Source organism: Nematolebias whitei, chromosome 8, assembly GCF_014905685.2.
Source record: "Nematolebias whitei isolate Nwh7 chromosome 8, NemWhi1, whole genome shotgun sequence".
NCBI classification, from domain to species: domain Eukaryota; kingdom Metazoa; phylum Chordata; class Actinopteri; order Cyprinodontiformes; family Rivulidae; genus Nematolebias; species Nematolebias whitei.
This window is the reverse complement of record NC_056505.1, coordinates 10,876,727-10,894,918: the sequence shown is the minus strand read 5'-3', so window position 1 is coordinate 10,894,918 and position 18,192 is coordinate 10,876,727. Positions and strand designations below refer to the sequence as shown.

Here is an 18,192-nt window from a genome sequence, read left to right as displayed (position 1 = left end):
TTTTGAAACGTTTCTGAAGGATCCAGTGACTCCGCCCCCGACCAATCGGTGACCGACAGTGTACTGACGTCACGTTTTTGTACCTCTTCGTACCGGTTAGAACCACAGAGCCAAGGGTACTGAAAATAGTAACAGGTGCTAAGTACCGGTACTAATGGAAAAGCCTCAGAACCGGGCCAAGTAGGGTCGAGTCGGCCCGTACCGGTACTAATGGAAAAGGGGCAATAGTTGTTGGATGAAATATGGGGTGTCTCTTGTAAATCCCGCCCGCCTGCTGCTGTGCTTTTTTAAAATATTTTTTGTGTGTGAGTGTGTGTGTGCGTGAGGACAAGACAGACGAAATGAGAAGCAGTAAAATGTGGCCTGTAGCTCTGCGTGGTGCCGGATGATTTCTGATGTCGGCAGAGTGAATCCCTAATTTCTGCCTGCAGTCTGTGTGTTGCACCCTTTTAGGTGTGTGCGTGTGTGTGTGTGTTTGTGTGTTTTTGTGTGCGAGAGTGTTTTGGAAGCAAATTATTTTGACTCTCACAGCAGCATGTCTGGACATTAATGTGTGTGTGTTTTATCATGGTATTCAGTTTAGCAATAGAAGAGAAGGGTAGTGGTAATATTTCTTGTGGGGGGTGCGGTGGGGGGGGGGGGGGTATTAAGGCAGTCATCCACCACTTCCAAGTGATTCACTAATATTGCTTGTTTAGCATTTTCTAAGGGTAATAGGCCCATTGATTTTTGGCTCGGCTCTCTGTTTTATTTACACAGAACGGCTCGGGTGCCCGGGGAGAGAAATGTTCCAAGGCTCGTTAAAGAGAAATTGACTCGTAGATGGAGGAGAGCTCAGGGTGGGAGGTGCAGTGGGGGAGGGGGGGAGGGGTGGCGGAGGGTGGAGGATGGCGGAGCACGGGTCTGAGAGACGACAGCTAATCAATTGCAAATTAGTGAGGCTGAAAGAGAAATGAAGCAAACGCAGGGTGGTGTTGGTGAAAGAAAGGAGGCACAAGGACGAAGTGGTGAAAGAAGGAAGTGAACGTGACGTTTTGACACTGAAGGAAGAGATTGCACTTAAATCTGACGAGTTATTTTACTGCAGAGGGAAGAGAGACCTTTGTTTCACTTTGGTCTTTTAGTTGTTAGATTAATATTTAGATTAGAACTTTGTATCTAAAAGGCAGATGGGGATATTAGTAAATATCTTACCTGTTGTAGATAGCGCTCATATCAGACTCGGTTTGAAGAAATATTTTGACTCTGACTGGACTGACGGGCTAACGACCAGTCCCACCAGCACCGCTGAAGTTTTACAAACAGATTAGCTGCCTTCTGAAAACGCTTTTGTAAATTTGTAGCGTTTCTTTTAAACCTTCTCATTTCTGTCAGTTTTGTTCGACACATTTTCTTTAACACAATAGTTTCAATAAAAAAAAGATTCTCAGTCATTTTACTTAACTGAACAGACACATGAATATTAACTTGCACACAAAGTTGATTTGAGCTTGCTTTCTGTCTGTCTGTTTGTCTATGTGTGTGTGTGTCTGTCCATCCATGTGTCTGTCTGTCTTTGTCTGTGTCTGACTCTGTCTGTCTGTGTGTATGTGTCTGTGTCTGTATCTGTCTGTCTGTCTGGCTGTCAATATCTGTCTGTGTCTGTCTATATCTGTCTGTATGTCTGTGTGTGTCTGTCCATCGCGTGTCTGTCTGTCTGTCTTTGTCTGTGTCTGTCTCTGTCCGTCTGTGTGTCTGTATCTGTCTGTCTGTGTCTGTATTTGTTTGTCTGTATATGTCTGTGTGTCTTTCTGTCTGTCTGTATCTGTCTGTCTCTGTCTGCCTGTTTGTTTTTCTGTCTGTCTGTATGTGTCTGTGTGTCTTTCTGTCTGTCTGTATCTGTCTGTCTGTATGTGTCTGTGTGTGTTTCTGTCTGTCTGTATGTGTCTGTGTGTCTTTCTGTCTGTCTGTGTGTCTTTCTGTCTGTCTGTGTCTGTCTCTGTCTGTCTGTGTGTCTTTCTGTCTGTCTGTATCTGTCTGTCTGTATGTGTCTGTGTGTCTTTCTGTCTGTCTGTATCTGTCTGTCTGTATGTGTCTGTGTGTGTTTCTGTCTGTCTGTATGTGTCTGTGTGTCTTTCTGTCTGTCTGTGTCTGTCTCTGTCTGTCTGTTTGTCTTTCTGTCTGTCTGTATTTTTTTCATTTAGCCTTTATTTATCCAGGTTAGTCTCATTGAGCCACGAGAACTCATTTTCAAGAGAGACCTATTTTTAGGGAGCACATGGTGGGGGTTAAGGGCCTTGCTCATGGGCCCAGAGTGGGGCGAATGCGGGTGGGGGCAAGTGTGGGTGTTTCACCTACCCCACCCACAATTTTTGATGTTGTCGGGGCCGGGACGTGAACCGGCGATCTTCGGATCACAAGCCCACCTCTCTAACCTCTGCGCCACCACTCCCCAAATGTATGTGTCTGTGTGTCTTTCTGTCTGTGTGTCTTTCTGTCTGTCTGTATCTGTCTGTCTGTATGTGTCTGTGTGTGTTTCTGTCTGTCTGTATGTGTCTGTGTGTCTTTATGTCTGTCTGTATCTGTCTCTGTCTGTCTGTGTGTCTTTCTGTCTGTCTGTATCTGTCTATCTGTATGTGTCTGTGTGTCTTTCTGTCTGTCTGTATATGTCTGTGTGTCTTTCTGTCTGTCTGTATCTGTCTGTCTCTGTCTGCCTGTTTGTCTTTCTGTCTGTCAGTGTGTGTGTGTGTCTGTCTGTCTATATCTGTCTGTATGTCTGTGTGTGTGTGTCTGTCTCTGTCTGTCTCTGTGTCTTTCTGTATGTCTGTGTGTGTGTGTGTATGTGTCTGTCTCTGTCTGTCTGTGTGTCTTTCTGTATGTCTGTGTGTGTGTGTGTCTGTCTGTCTATATCTGTCTGTATGTCTGTGTCTGTCTCTGTCTGTCTGTGTGTCTTTCTGTCTGTCTGTCTGTCTGTATGTGTCTGTATTTGCCTGTCTGTCTCAGCAGCAGCTAGCTGTAGCTCTTTTGGTTCTACCTTCATTGATCAGGTTTAACTTTATTTGCTACATGTTGTCATTATGTGAATAAATGCTTTAAATGAACAAACTTTCTTTTTAATAGAAAAAAGTTTTTCAATGTTCGGTCGACTTTTTGTTCTTAACGTGCAGCTTTAGATTTTGCATCAGAAACACGATTAGAAAATTGGTTATTGTTACTTTGTGTCATTGCAGTTCTTGTTAGTTTGAAGGTCATGCATAATTTTATTTTTTTACTTCGTTGTAACGTTAGAAGTTCACAGGGTGTTTTTATACTTAAAAGTTGCAATTTACAGAAAACAAACAAACCAACAAATACATCGTTACCCAAAGTTTGAACTGCGTCTTGCAAAGCCCAAGACTTCTGACCAACCCCAACATTCAAATCTAATATGGCTGCCTCACTCAAAAACCTGAAGGTAACTGCTGTAATAAACAGTTTATTCCCTCCTTTGGTTAGTTTTTTATCTTAATAGACTACACGACCTCAACATATTCATAGTGTTTAAAGGGTTAATTGTAGCTAACCTCATTAATGAGCAGAACAATAAGCTGATGTGCACGTCTCCACATGAGCTCATGTAAGGCAGCACTTATTGATAATCATCGTATGAATATTATAAATATAACACTGTCTGTTTTGCATCTAAAATTCAAGAAACAGCTGCATGACTTCAACAAATCCTGAGCTGGTAGCTGGTTTGTGGAGTGCCTTTTGAGCCTCCCCTTCATCCCTCACACACACACACACACACAAACATTAACACACACACACAGGGGAATGCAGACGTTATACGGTGAGGTCCATTAGGTGTATTAGCTGGTGGTGAAAATTGGTGCTGATGTGGTGCTTACAAAGCTCCGCCTGGGAGATGGACATCTGATCTTCTTTCTGACCCAGCCTGACACCGGGGGCTCCTGCCTCATCTAATTTCATTGTTGTTGGGAGTTAAAGTGGGACTGTGTGAAGGCGCTCTTGTTTTCATTCATACCGTCCCTGCCGACAACATTTTGCGTGACACCGGCTGATTCCCAGCTCGTCACCTTCTTATAAATGAAAAGTGTTAATTCAGCAAGTTAAAACACAATAAATAGAAACGTGTAAAGTAAAGTCAGAGGCAGTTTTATGCAGGAGAAGCCTGAGGATGTCAGACCATTCTTTGCAGTCAAAGTTAGACGTTATCTGATTTCTGCTCACTGTTTTTTTTTTCTTTTTCTTAAAGATGTTGCTAGCACCTTAAAAATAAATAAACTCAGGACTTGTGTTGTCACCTCAGGGGTTGTTGCAGCTTTATGTGACCACAGAGTCTTTTCAACTAGCAGTTCGCTCTATGGATCGACCTGATTTGTGTCCTAACCTTAGAGTCTGTCCAGTTGTGTCTTATTATCCATTCACTGGCGGGCCGGTGACAGGTCCAGGTCGAAGCTGAGCCCTAATCATTGCTGGAACAAATTTACCAGCTTTGAAAATACCTTAAAAAAAGAAGACGCAGAAGGATAAAAAAGAAGAAGCTCAGGGTTTTGCTTTGGTCTCCACAGAGGAAAGAGGCGTGCTGGCCAAACTGGCTGACATCCCTGCTCTCTGGCCTGCAGTCGCCACGGTTTGCCGCTGATGTAAAATGTCATCTGAAATTGCTTGTGTTGCGCGCTGGAAAAGCACCTCCATTTTCTTTCCTCCTCCAGTTTCTTTGTTTCCACTTTGATGGTAACGTCTGCGGGTCAACTCTTCCAAACGAATCTCCTCAGTCCTCAGAATATTATAGAAGATATCTGTACATCGTCACAACTTTATAATGGAGTTTAGCTAAACCAACGAAAAGCTACAGCATTTAATAGCTCACTCGCTTCAGGATTAGTTTAAATATTATAATAACAAGAAAACAGTTTTAAGAGAAATCATCTGATTTGGAGTTTCTTCAATTAATTTCAATTCAATTCAGTTTATTTACATAGCGTCAAGTCACAACAGAAGTCGTCTCAGGGCACTGAACTGAAACATTCATACATAAAAATAATAATTTTACGTTATTTATCTGAGGAGCAGACTGATTTGAGTTTCACTCCATCACAGAACTCTCATCTTGAGCAAGCATGAAGGCGACAACCATCGTTGATCTTTAGCTACCAGACTTTCTGATTTATGAAGCCCATTTGTGTTTTGGTCCCACATTTATAGCAGTTTAATATTCATATTCTAAAAAAAGATAAAAGAGAAGTAGTATTTGTGGTTTAACCATGGGATCTACAATGAAACATTTAGACAATTCTGACCATTTCTGTTTCAAAATATATAAATTATCAAAGGACAACCTGCCTAATCCCAACAGCAACAATTGTCACCTCTTGACATTTTACAAGGAGATTTTCCAGAATAAGAATAACATAACCATGTTGGTTTATTTCAGCTGAACGCTCCACAAAGTTAATGTATTTTAAATCCAGTAGATTCAACGTTTTAATGTAATGTTGAACGCTGTTTACCACGGCGCGCCAAGATTCATAACTGGTCGTAATTACCGTGCACATCCCTCCACTCTGTACTCTTTGGTCAACTGGTCATCATTAACTTGGTGCAGACTCTCCCACTGGTTCATTTTCATCTTTACTCCATGGTCTGCAGTGTTATATCTTGTCCTACATGTCACTACGTCAGTGCAGCTACAGCGTGCGCTCTCAGAACATCATTACCTGCAGCATCCCCTCAGTGTGGACTTAACTAGGCAAAAGGGCCTTTTCTTACCTTGCTCCTGGAACACCTTGCAAGAAGATCTGAAGCTCTTGACTTTGACCCCTTTATGGGAATTTAAACAACTGACACATTCAATAGAAAAAAACTAAGCAAACATGTTCCTGTTTTTAGTATTTTACCTTGTTTTATAAGGCACCTTGATTAGATTTTGTTTTATAACACTACTTTTTATTGTTACTTTATTTGCATTTTATTGTTGTTTATTGTTGTGTGCGTGTCCTTTGTTTAAATCAGGTCTCTCTTGTAAATGAGTCCTTGTAACTCAATAAATGTTGAATGAATGAATGCCAAAACGTCCGTGCACGTGTTTTAATATTGAGGTTAGGAGCTCCTGTGCTGTGTCAGAAATACGTTGTTTACAATAACCCATTAAATCTGGTAAGGCCCAGATGTCCCGGCTTTTCGCCTGCCTTGAACGCAGCATTAGATTTGTGAATGTGGAGCGTGAAGAAAGTCTCAAAAGTCACATTCACAGGCTTTTAGATCCGTGCGCTCGATTAGATGCATCCTCCTGCAGCCGGCGAATTGTGCACACACGCGCTCTACAATTTGACCACGTCACATATTTCATCTTGTGCTGTTTGAAATGTGTACATTTGAAAACTTTATGTATTTGCTGACGCCTTTTTGTAAATACTTCTGAGACCAATTTATCTCCACACTCCCCTCATGCAGCAGCTCATCAAAAGAAGAATCCTTGTTGTTTCTCTTCTTCTGCTTATGCAGTTCTCTTTGTCCGTGGTGCGTTTAGGGCCACCTTTTGAATGGGAATTCCATCATTGTGTTGGGCCACATATTTTAAATATTGACAAAGCTTCACAAACGAGAAGACATAAAAACCATCAGTTAATGGAGGCTACATATCACTACGCCATGCCCTCTGAACCTTCAAGGGTTAAAAACGACATAACATTTGTGTAAAGATCATCAATAATGGTGAGAGAGCTGGTTTTAATGTCTGCAGCCTCCTTTCATGTTCACACTACTGCAGTTTGTCTCTTTTCTGTCCCATTGAACACCCAGTCATGCAGGCTGCAGCTCCATCTCCAGCAGAATCACCAGCTCATTTCCCCCCCGCTGTATAAATATTGAGCATGGCCGACACTTCACACCAGGGTTCCCTTGAGCAAGGCACTTAAACCCTGACTAATTTCCTCATTGGGGTATCTCAGAGGCTAATATGTACGGGAGAGCTCCCCGGTGTGTAAAACAATGAAGAGGAGCCAAACTGAAAAAGGGCATGTGTGCTCAACACATCTTGTCTGAATAAATATTAAATAAAAAATGTCAGTGTTTTAGCTTTTCTGTCAAAGTGCAACTGCAGCCGTGAATTATTGATAAATGCAATGAAAATCAATTCTTCTCTTAGTCTCCACCTACCAGGCATGATAAGACTCTCTGACCCTCAAACCCTGAATTAAAACAAGTATATATATATATATATATATATATATATATATATATATATATATATACTTTTAGCATCTGAAGAGTAATAAGGGGTGAATCTGACGTAATGATTCCGTCTTTTTATATTTTTATATTAATTTCTTGCTGAGTTGCTTTCTCAAACATGTTTTATGTGGCCATGACTGTCTTTATTAGCCTAACTCCTTTTCTGTTGTGCTTTCAACAAAAAGGTAAAATCTTCACAGGAGTTGGTGCTTTTTGGCTGCTTCGGTCCAACTAATAGCGCATTAGAATTTTTATTTACAGTCGTGTATGGTTGTTTTTAAAGACTTAACATTTACTTTGACCTAATATGTGATAAAAGTTTTACAACTATCAGCTTAATTTGTTTGATAGAACAAAGCTATTTGTTTAACAACAATTTATGAAGAACAAGTTTATAAAATAAAAATATCAGCATTCGGAATAAATCTAAAATGATTCGAGTTAGCCCTGATAATTAAGATCAATCTTTTAGTTTAATTTCTTATTTATATATATATATATATATAAATATTTTCATGTCCTATGTTCAAACTCATCTAATATCTTCTGCTTTTGCTGTTTGTTGAACAAAATATAACTACTGTAGTATTTTCTGCATGAATGCTGAGTTCTGAATGATTTTGCTGAAATTAGCTGAAGACTAAAACTTGTCAAACTCTAATGTAATAAAACATTAGGTTAAAGTCAACAGTAGCAAAAAGCTATCAAAATAAAAGCTAAAAGTAGCAAAACACCAGCTTGTAGTAGCAGTAATTATGGCTGTTAAGTTGGTCATTTTTTAATCATAACCCAAGAGCAGAAGCAGGGGTGATTCTAGAATCTGACCTTAGGGGGGCTTAGCCCCCAGTGTTGACAATGGCTCTTGACTTGAACAACATGGTGGCCATTGGCTTCAGAAGCATTAGTAACGTGGGTGGGGGACACACAGGTGTGGGTGTCTGGAGGTCCTCCCCCAGAAAATTTTGAATAAAGTAGATGCTGTTTCCTTCATTCTGGTGTATTTTAACATTGTTGAACTTCTATGTTTACCTACATAAGTAAACACTTGATTCAGTAACTATATTAGAGAGTTTGGACCAACAAGAAGTAGCGCTAAACTAGCAGCGTGCAATACAGACGCGCTTGCTAAGATACTACAGACATAACTCTCTGCTTTACTTTACACAACCTAATAAACAATTTGTACAAAATCAGTTTAGTGTTAACTGATCATAACAAACAAAAACTAAACTTATTCAAACAGAAGTTACAACATATATCTACATACAGAACACCCAAACAAAGCACAACTAGCTTTAAGCATTAATCTTTAATTTAACCGTTAAGCATAAAATGTAATTATGACAGCAAATGGAGGGTTTACCTGCAGTTACCTTCGTACAGATGAACATGTTGTACTTCCTGTTTATCACTGTTGTATTCAGCAATTAAAGTTTTTATGTAAATAAACCAAGTATTACAATGATCTGTTTCCTTTTACATTTGTTCATTTTGTTGCATTGGATCATAAATCAATAAACATATCCCAACTATATCGTTCCCCCACTCCCCATCCCACCAAAAAAACACAATTAAAAATATATATTTTACTTTATTTTTCAGGGGTGCTGAGTTAAAATTTAGGATGCTTGCACACCTCCCAAAAGGAGGCTAAAATCACTGCTGAGCAGAAGTAAACATCAGAATGGTCAAAGCATGCAAAACATGTTTTTTAAAGAGAATTATTGAATTAACAAATCAATTATTCACAAAAATGGATTTATATTTTATCAACATCTAGTTGCTCAGTGATTCTAGCTGGTTATTTCTAATAAACACACCTTGTTTTTTAAAATTAAATCTTAAATTCAAAAAGCTGTGAGTGAACGTTTCTCTGGTTAATTGAATTGAAATGATCAATTTTTGTGCTCAGTGTCTAAAAAAAATGTCTCAACTTGGATTTTTATTTTCTTCACATTTCAAAATCTTTTTCGTGGACACAACCATTTTCCTCTCAGCTAATCACAAGAAGAAAATTAGTCCAGAAGGAGCTCTCTGTCGTCTGTTTTATGAATAAATAAGGCGGTGTTCATCCCCAGGTGCCCATTAGCATGCGTTTCTGAGCGAGTCCGTGCCTTTTGTCTGTGTTTATGTTTGGATTTGAGTTGCACTGCTAGCACTCCCTTTGGGATGGCGGATCAGACAATTTGCTGTTTAAAAAAATCCACCTGATCTGGAGGAAGTAAGTGCCAAATAATGTTTAAAAGCCGAGCCTCGGGTCCAGCAGAGAGCGTCAGATGAATATAAAGAAGGCTGCGGGGGAACGTATGGCCTCGTGGATGTGTGCGTCTGTGTGTGTCTGTGTGTTCACAAAGTTGTGTTTATGTGATTTTCCCTGCTGCATCTTTGCTTCCACTTCTGGATGAAGGATTTATTTAAGTGCTCGCTGAGGGGGGGTTGCCTCTGGGGGAGTCTGTTACGGCTGATACCAAAGTTCATCTCTTCAAACGTTATACATGATACAAGGTTAGAGAGGTGAGGCTTCTTGTGCGCTTCTCCAAACTTAAGGAAAACACACCCTAATGGCTTTCAAGAGCTCTTTATTCCCTGATTAAAACGGACAGAGTTTCCTGTTCCTGTTCATTCATCTGTTCAAATGGATTTTCCGCTCTGTGATGTGGTATTTCTAAGAAGTTTCTATTTTAAAATCCCCTTTTAGGCTTTGTAGCATGAACCTGCATTCATTTAGACCAAAACACAACTTTTGATAACTATTCATTGTCATCCAACATTTTTCAGTCAGGTCATCTGGACTGTTTCTTTTTTGGTGCTGAAACGTTTCGCCTTCGATCCGGAAGGCTTCATCAGTCAAGGAAACACACAACAAAACTGATTCTTCCCCCAACAGCTTACTCCAAAGTGGAACAAACCAGTTCTGCTTGTGATAAGATGGTCTCTTTGGTACGCCCCCTCCTCCATTGCCGGCCCTCTTCCTTGTTGACAGTCTTGTCAAACTGGTTGAAAACAACAAAGTCCATGCTCAATAATCCAGGTGTCCAGATGACCTGACTGAAAAATGTTGGCTTGTATACCTGGATTATTGAGCATGGACTTTGTTGTTATTCATTGTCATCTCACATAAGCAGACGCATGCTTTACTTATCAGGGCTGCATCGTTTGGGATTGTGATATAACTGCTGAATACTCCCAGTTGTGATAAATCAACTTTTCTTTCACTCCTCTTTTCCTCTTCTTTCATCATGACGACCCCAACACTTTCTGTTTGCCTTAGCAACTCAACTCCAACTGCTTTGAATCAGGTGTGGGGGCCCAGATCCATTCATCTTGTCAGTTATATTATAGGTGCCATAATATATAACATATTTCCAGTGGACAAGCATAAAAAAGCTTCTATTCTAGAAGTTTAATTGCTAACAGCACCACAAATATTGTGGTTGTAGCTTTTTTTCTGCCCCATTATGACTGATTATAACTAATAATATTAATAGTCTTTTTTTTTTTTTTACTGTTTTATACTTTTTGTTTCTAGCAGGTCCTTTAAAGTCTTATTTGGCTCTGCATAGTAACTACAAACTCACTGGTTCACTGTTACCCACTCCATTTCGAGGTGGAGGAGTTCAAGTCTTGTTCACAAGTGATGGTAGGATGGAGCAGGAGATGGATAGATGGATCAAAGTCTCATCCTCAGTAATGAGGATGTTGCTTCGGTCGGTCGTGGTGAAGAAAGAGTTGAGTCAAAAAGCAAAGCTCTCGATTTTCTGGTTTGTCTACGTTCCAACCCTCACCTGCAGTCATGATGTTTGGATCATGACCAAAAGAACAAGATCCTGGATACATCCGTCCGTCCGTCCATCCATTCATCCATCTGTTATCTTTAACCATCCATCCATCCATTATCTTTAACCATTTCTTCCTTTTTGGGTCATGGGGGTCGCCAGTGCCTATGTCCAACAATCGCTGTGAGAGGCAGGGTACACCCTGGACAGGTCTCCAGTCCAGCAGGGACACATAGAGACAAACAAGACAAACAACCATCCACTCCCTCATTCACACCTAGGGACAATTAGAGTTACCAATCAGACTAACATGCATGTTTTTGGTCTGTGGGAGGAAACCGGAGTACCCGGAGAAAACCCATGCATGCACAGAGAGAACATGCAAACTCCACCCAGAAAGGCCCCCGGACTGGGATTTGAACCAGGGTAACCTGCTTTCTGAGAGGCGGCAGCTCAACCAACTGTGTCACCGTGCTGCCCATCCTGGATACAAGCAACTGAAATGAGCTTCCTTCATGAGGTGGTCAGGCTCAGACATAGGATGAGGAGCTCCATCATCCGGGGTGGTGGTGGTTGGTGGTCTTAGAGTAGAGTCAGGCTCCTTCGCATTGAAATAAGTCAATTGAGATGGTTCAGGCATCTGTAGGGTGCCTCCTGGATGCCTCCTTTTGGAGGTTTGGACATCTCACTGTAAGAAGACCCAGAGCTGACCCAGAACTCACAGGAGGGATTGTATACACCCAGCCTGGGAATGCCTTGGGGCCCCCCAGGTGGAGCTGGAGAGTGTCCCGAGAGAGAGGGATGTCTGGGTTTCCCTCCTGGATCTGTTGCCTCTGTGATCTGACAGATAAGCTGCAGAAGATGGAGATTTATTACTCAATGATTTTAGCATGCTCACAGTTAAAGTGAGACTCGTGTAAGAAAACTGAGAAGCTTCGCAAATGTTTCGAGACACTTTGGTGATTTTCTCATGAATGCTGTAAGCCAACTTGGCTTTTTTGTACAGATACAGTATTTATTAGTCTAACTTTTTCATTTCTATTGCATGAAAATATCAAAATTAACCCAAGTAGGGAGGAGGTCTGCCAGTTGGAGAGTCCGGGATTTTGGGGAAGCGTTCTTTGGGAAGGCAAACCCTCCACCCCTAATGTACTTATCAGTGTACAGTATATATGCAGACTATGGGGTGTAAACTAGTACTGCAGAAGGCATGAATGGGTGAATGAGAAACGTCATAAAGCACCTGGAGAGGTTATTATAAAGGTACCATGTAAGTGTGGACCTCTCATGTTGTTCTAATTGTTCTTTTTTATTGTATTAGGCCTTTAAAGAATCCTCAAATTCAAAATGCACAACATTTTGTGTGCAACAGGTTTATTTCTTCTGCTGAACAAACAGAATAACTTTTATTACATTCAGAAGCTGAGAGGTGGCACAATTGATGTTTGTTCTTGTGCATTAATTTGACTCTTTATGTCTAAATGAGTTTCTCTGAATATCCTAAAAAAGCCTAAAAATGGTTTGACCAGCTTTGTCTGGTTTTGAAAGAGATAGAATACATTAAACACCTCTTTGTCTAGTGTTGCAGCTTTTAACCACTTTTTGTGGGAGTTAACATTCAGTCATCTTTTTTAATTTTGTTGAACAAGACTTCTAATTACTGTATGTGAGTTTCTTGGGTTTTTATTGACAGAACTTGAAGTAAATAACAGGGTTTCCATTAAAAAAGGCTTAATGTTCTGGTTTAAGCTCTTGAGGGACCTAGTTTCTTTTCTAATCACAATATCACAGTCATCAGCGGGTGTCCAAACTTTTGCATGCAGCTGTAATTTGACAGCGTTTTGCACGAGAAGAAAACGGGAGCTGTGGTGATCGTAGCCCTTAAAGTGGTGTGAAGAGAACGATGATGTCTTTTTGACTGCTGGCAAATTTGAAACTGATCTTGTTTTTTTTTTTTTTTTTTAATCGCCCCCACCCAAACCCAAACCCACACCCCGTCACATCCACCCCTCTGTCTTGCAGGCGGAGATTGTCAAACGGCTGAACGCAATCTGCGCCCAAGTCATCCCTTTCCTCTCTCAAGAGGTAAGAGTCGACGACGGCTGTCTCTCTGAGTTAAGAGACACGTGGGTGACAGGAAGAACAAGAGGGAGGAAAGTAGGCTGAATAAATAAGAGGGAAATTGTATGGAGGATTCAGAAGATAAAAGGCAAAATATAGACACACACATGCTTGCAAACAGCCATACATACACACACACACACACACACACACACACACACACACACGCACAAAGATTATCCTGGGCTAATCCTCCCTACTAAGGATAGGCAGATAGGCTCTGAACTTATCAAATGTCTCCCACTAACATATTCAGGAGCCAAACAGCTGAGTGTGTGTGAAAGAAAATACTTTTGGGTACAAAAAAACCCACCTTCATTTGTGTACTTATACAGATGTGGGTGTACAAAGTGTGTTTTATACAGTGTTTATTATCCTTTCTTAAGGTGTGTCTGTGTGAGTGTGTTAAGGTGATAAATCCTCCATCTGAGGAGCTAATTGTGTGTGTGTGTTTGTGTGTGTGTGTGTTGAGGGGTGGGAACAGCAAGAACGAGTGAGTTTGGACTCCTAAAGCTCTCCTTCAGATTAGCCATGGATTAGGAGGGTTTAGGAGGGATTAGGAATAATGGCATTAGACGGTGGTGCTGCTACACAGCCCTGAGGCCCGAAGAGAAGGAAGGCAGGAGGAGGAAGCTGCTTTCTGTTGATCTACAACCTCATTCACTCTGCGTTCATATGAAAGTTACCTAATATCACCTCGTAGTAATATTACTATTGTATTATTATTATTAATATTATTGTTGTTATTGCTGTTATTCAGTAAATACTGTCAACAGAGTCCACATGCTTATGAAGTTTCTGTTGTTTTAATTCGTTTCAATTTCTAATATTGGTTCTACTTTGAATTATCTTTTGACAGGACTTTTGTTGCTATTCTATTCTAAGATTCCACTTTTAATTATTTTAGTCATTTATGTATCAAAACATTAAGTTAATTCAGGATATCGATGCTTTGACTTTTAGATTTTGCACCTTTTATACTTTTCAGATTATTTAACTTTAATTACCAAATTTTCTCGCTATAAATACAGTAGTCCCTCGTTTATCGTGGGGGACCCAAACCCTGAAGCCCTACGATAAGTGAAAAACCGCAAAATAGGACTAGTACAAGTAGTAAGTAGTAGTTTACTTATATATATATATATAGTAGTGCCTCGTTTATCATGGGAGATCCATACTCTGAAGCCCCGCAATAAGTGAACTTTGCTGTTCGTTTATCACAGACTCGCTCTATTGCGGTTTTTCAAAATAAGATTGGACATGACACACAATTGACTGATTGATGGATGAGCCGCACGATGGGCATGGAAATTTTATTTAAAATAAATTATTTTAAATTATTTAGTAACTGCTGCACCTTTGTGCAGCCCACACTGCAGGATAAACTTCCTGCTGCAGCTGATCAGCTGTTCTCAGAGTAGAGCTGAGAAGTGGGCGTGGTCAAGAGCTCTTGCAGGTGGCTGAGAGCAGAGGAGGCAGGGAGCTGAAATCATGACATTCTGTGCTCTTTTTGGGCATTTAGAGTTTAGAAACATTCTTTAGAATATTGCAAGAGTATGGGAAAGGTTTAAAACATCTTAATATATTTATATAAATATTAAAATAAAGAACTAATTACTACTTGTACTTATACTTTGCGGTTTTTCACTTATCACTGGGATTCAGGGTATGGATCCCCTGTGATAAATGAGGACCTGTGATAAACGAGGGACTACTGTATATACAATATATTAAGGCATTTTAAACCCTTCCCACACTCTTGCAATATTCTAAACAAGGTTTCTAATGTTTTACTCTTGGCCACACCCACTTCTCTGCTGCAGAGCGGAGATATGACACGCTGCAGGAGGAAGCTTCTCCTGCATCTGTGGGCTTCACACAAGTGCAGCAGGTGCTAAATAATTTTAAATAATGTATTTTTATTAAAAAATTCATGCCGATTGTGTGGCTCATCCATCAATCAGCCAATTGTGTGTCATTTCCAATCTTATTTTGTAAAATTGCGATAGAGCGAGTCCGCGATAAACAAACCTCAAAGTTGCGAGGGACTGCTGTACATTGAGATCTCTTTAAGTTCTTTGAGATCTGCTTAATCATTCTAGTTCTATTTTTCTCCTCTTATGCTGCTTTAGTTTTGGCTATCATTCAGCTACTTAGCTTCTGCTTTCTGCTACTTTTGGCTTTTAGCTAACATTTGTCTTCATTTAGCTTTTAGGAGCAGTTTACTCTTTTTAGCATTTAGCTTGCGTTCACAGAAAACGTAATGTCTCTGGAAGATCTCCATCATCCATTCCTTGAAGGAAAGCTGCTTTTTAAAGGTGCTTCTAATCAAAGCACGTGAATTCTGTATCAATAACTTTTAAATTATATATGTAAAAAAAACAATAAAATCTATACTGTCTGAGATGACAAATATAATTCTTTATAGTTTTCAATTTTCATTTTTTCTTCTCAGGTTTCTCGTTTTCGAACTAGCGATAAGAGAAGTCCTTCGAGTTGTTTGAAAGTATTTATCGGAGTTGTGGATCCGTTCTCGTGTGCGCGTCACGTTCCGCTCGGTTGGACTCAGAGAGCAGGCGCGCAGCTGAACTCGATGGTCAGGTTCATTTCCACACCTGATAAGCTCTTTCATCTCTGCTTTACTTTGATGTTTCTGCTCCTGGATGAATCTTTCTGCTCTTTCTCCCTGTCGGGATCTGTCTTCCCCTCTCTGTATCCTTCTACGACTTCATACTTTCTGTTTGTTTTCTGTGATAAAGATTTACCTGTTTTTTTTTCCCTCTTTGGAGGCTTAGGAGCAGATACAAATAAATAAAAAAATACAATTTTATAAAAGACTCCTACGTGCAATAATAGTAATAGTGTTGAATTTACTTTGTTGGAGCCAGGAAACCCATACGAGCCGCTCTTCAACAACCTTCACAGACATTTAAAACATTAAATACAAACAGAGGTAGTAAATCACACATACAGTGTGTCCTGCTTGGGTTTTTGAATGGTTTTCCCAGAATCCAAAGACTTGACGTCCCCTCAGCCACATATCTCCAGTTTAGCAGTTCTTGAACATTCTGACTGTGTTAAAGTTAAAAACATTAACACGGATACAGCGTAAAGGACAAAGGCCCTCTAGCAGCATCCTACTACCATATTTTTCAGATTATAAGGCGCATTAAGCAAAGTTAAAATAATCTGACAGATTTTTGAGCGCCATGTTTCACATAAAATTGGTTGAAGGTCTGTAAGCCCAACCAGAATTAATACATAAGGCACACCAGATTATAAGGCTCACTGTTGGTTTTTGAGAAAATTAAAGGATTATAAATGTGCCTTGTACTCCAAAAAATACGGTATTTAGCAACACCCCTGGTTTACTTGTTTCAAAGGATGAACACCAACAAGAGCAACGTAAAAAAGACTAGTCCAGTTACATTTGTTTCATTTAAAGCTCGTCTTTATGTCTTTGTTTGCACAGGGAGCTGGAGCGTGCCACTCTTTTTAAAAGCACAGTATTCAGTATCTGAGATGGGGCATTTATAAGTTTAAAACATGGTGTCACAATCTGCTGACGTTGTGTGATGGCAGCTCTTCCTCGGGTCTTTGTCATGTGATAAGAACTATGAGCAGAAACAGAGAAATACATAAGACATGAACATTTTAAACCCCAACCAAGTATTTTAAAACATCATGTGCCTTTCATCATTTATTTAATTCTAACTGGACCATGCAGGAGTGAGAAGAAAGCAAAGTTTTACAAAGGTTTCTCTGCATTTTGGATGAAATTCAGTCGAAACATAATTTCCAACAATTCCAAAAATCCATGAACATTAAAGGAAACAATATTCTGTCTATGGCTAGTGATTCTGTAAAAACAATTTTATTGTACACATTTTAATTTTGCTCAGTGTTTGAACTTGTCAGCATGTGGACAGGATCAGGATAAAGCTACTGCCTGACGTAGAACAACACTCAACATCAGCATCCTGGTTTGTTCTGATGTCGTTTTATTCACAAAATTCTGATTTTTTTTTTCACCCAAAACACTGTTTGCACACATTTGTAGACGGCAGGTGCAGTCGCAGCAGAAAAGGTTCAATTAGCAAGCTACTAATGTTGTTAAAGACTCATTCCTCATAAAGTGTGGCCACTAAGATTTAATAATATTTCATGTTGGCAAATTCAAACACTTCTCAATAACAGATTTTTATCTGGACCTCTAAATGGCCCCATAACGGGACATAAAGTACATCTCTAAATGATTTTTGTCCTTTAAAACTGTGTTGGTGCAGCTCTAATAAAGCTACTGGATGTTTGCAGGTCTGAGAAATAAAGACAGTGTTTAAAGAATAAAAACATGTCGTTTTTCAAACGGTCAGTGAGCCGGGAGCCCTGCGGTTGTAAGAAGGCGGCAGACTGCATGGAACTGTTTACGTTAATGACCCCATTTCTCACTTAAGTTATTACCTTATTAAACTATTTCCTGGGGTGTTTATGGCCTAATGAGCTCATTTGAAGTCTTCTTTAAAACAGCAGGATGCTCATTCTCTAAACTCTTGTTACATTATAATACTGTGCGTGCTAAGAAAATACTTTAAACGGGTCATTTTAGTGCTTTCTGCTTGTTCTTGGATGCAGAATTCTTCCTAATCACTGCTTGAGTCCAAATATCTGTGTTTAGCAAGTTGTTTTTTCCATGTCGGCCGCTGTTTGATGAAATCACTCCCTGATATTTTCCATCCCTCCCTCAGCATCAGCAGCAGGTGGTGCAGGCGGTGGAGAGAGCCAAGCAGGTCACCATGGCTGAGCTCAACGCCATTATAGGAGTGAGTTTAATGCACACACACACAGAGTTAAACACAGACCATGTTTTCTTTTCAATATTGAAGAAAAAAGAGATTAAAGGAATAGAAGAATGTGAAAAGTATAGCTTACTAAACAGCACGACCTCTGGTCCATGCAGGGTGGATATTTTTATTAAACGTGGTAATAAAAAGAAACATTAGTTGGAAAATTGGTTTTCAGTTTCACCAAACGTCAATAAGCAGAGAAAGCTTTTTACCTTAAATTGTTATTTTTATTT

The 18,192-nt window shown here is 39.9% G+C and overlaps 2 protein-coding genes across 2 annotated transcripts in view; both read left to right on the top strand.

The window, feature by feature from the left end:
• The window catches only part of tmem8b (transmembrane protein 8B), a 1,109,927-nt gene that overhangs the window by 966,764 nt on the left and 124,971 nt on the right, over positions 1 to 18,192 (top strand). The window lies entirely within an intron of this gene.
• The window catches only part of LOC119413883 (transducin-like enhancer protein 4), a 55,199-nt gene that overhangs the window by 9,831 nt on the left and 27,176 nt on the right, over positions 1 to 18,192 (top strand). Inside the window, exons 5-6 of the mRNA XM_037680949.1 lie at positions 13,017 to 13,079; positions 17,861 to 17,935. Of these exons, the coding sequence (XP_037536877.1) occupies positions 13,017 to 13,079; positions 17,861 to 17,935 (138 nt within the window). The remainder of the gene's footprint in view (positions 1 to 13,016; positions 13,080 to 17,860; positions 17,936 to 18,192) is intronic.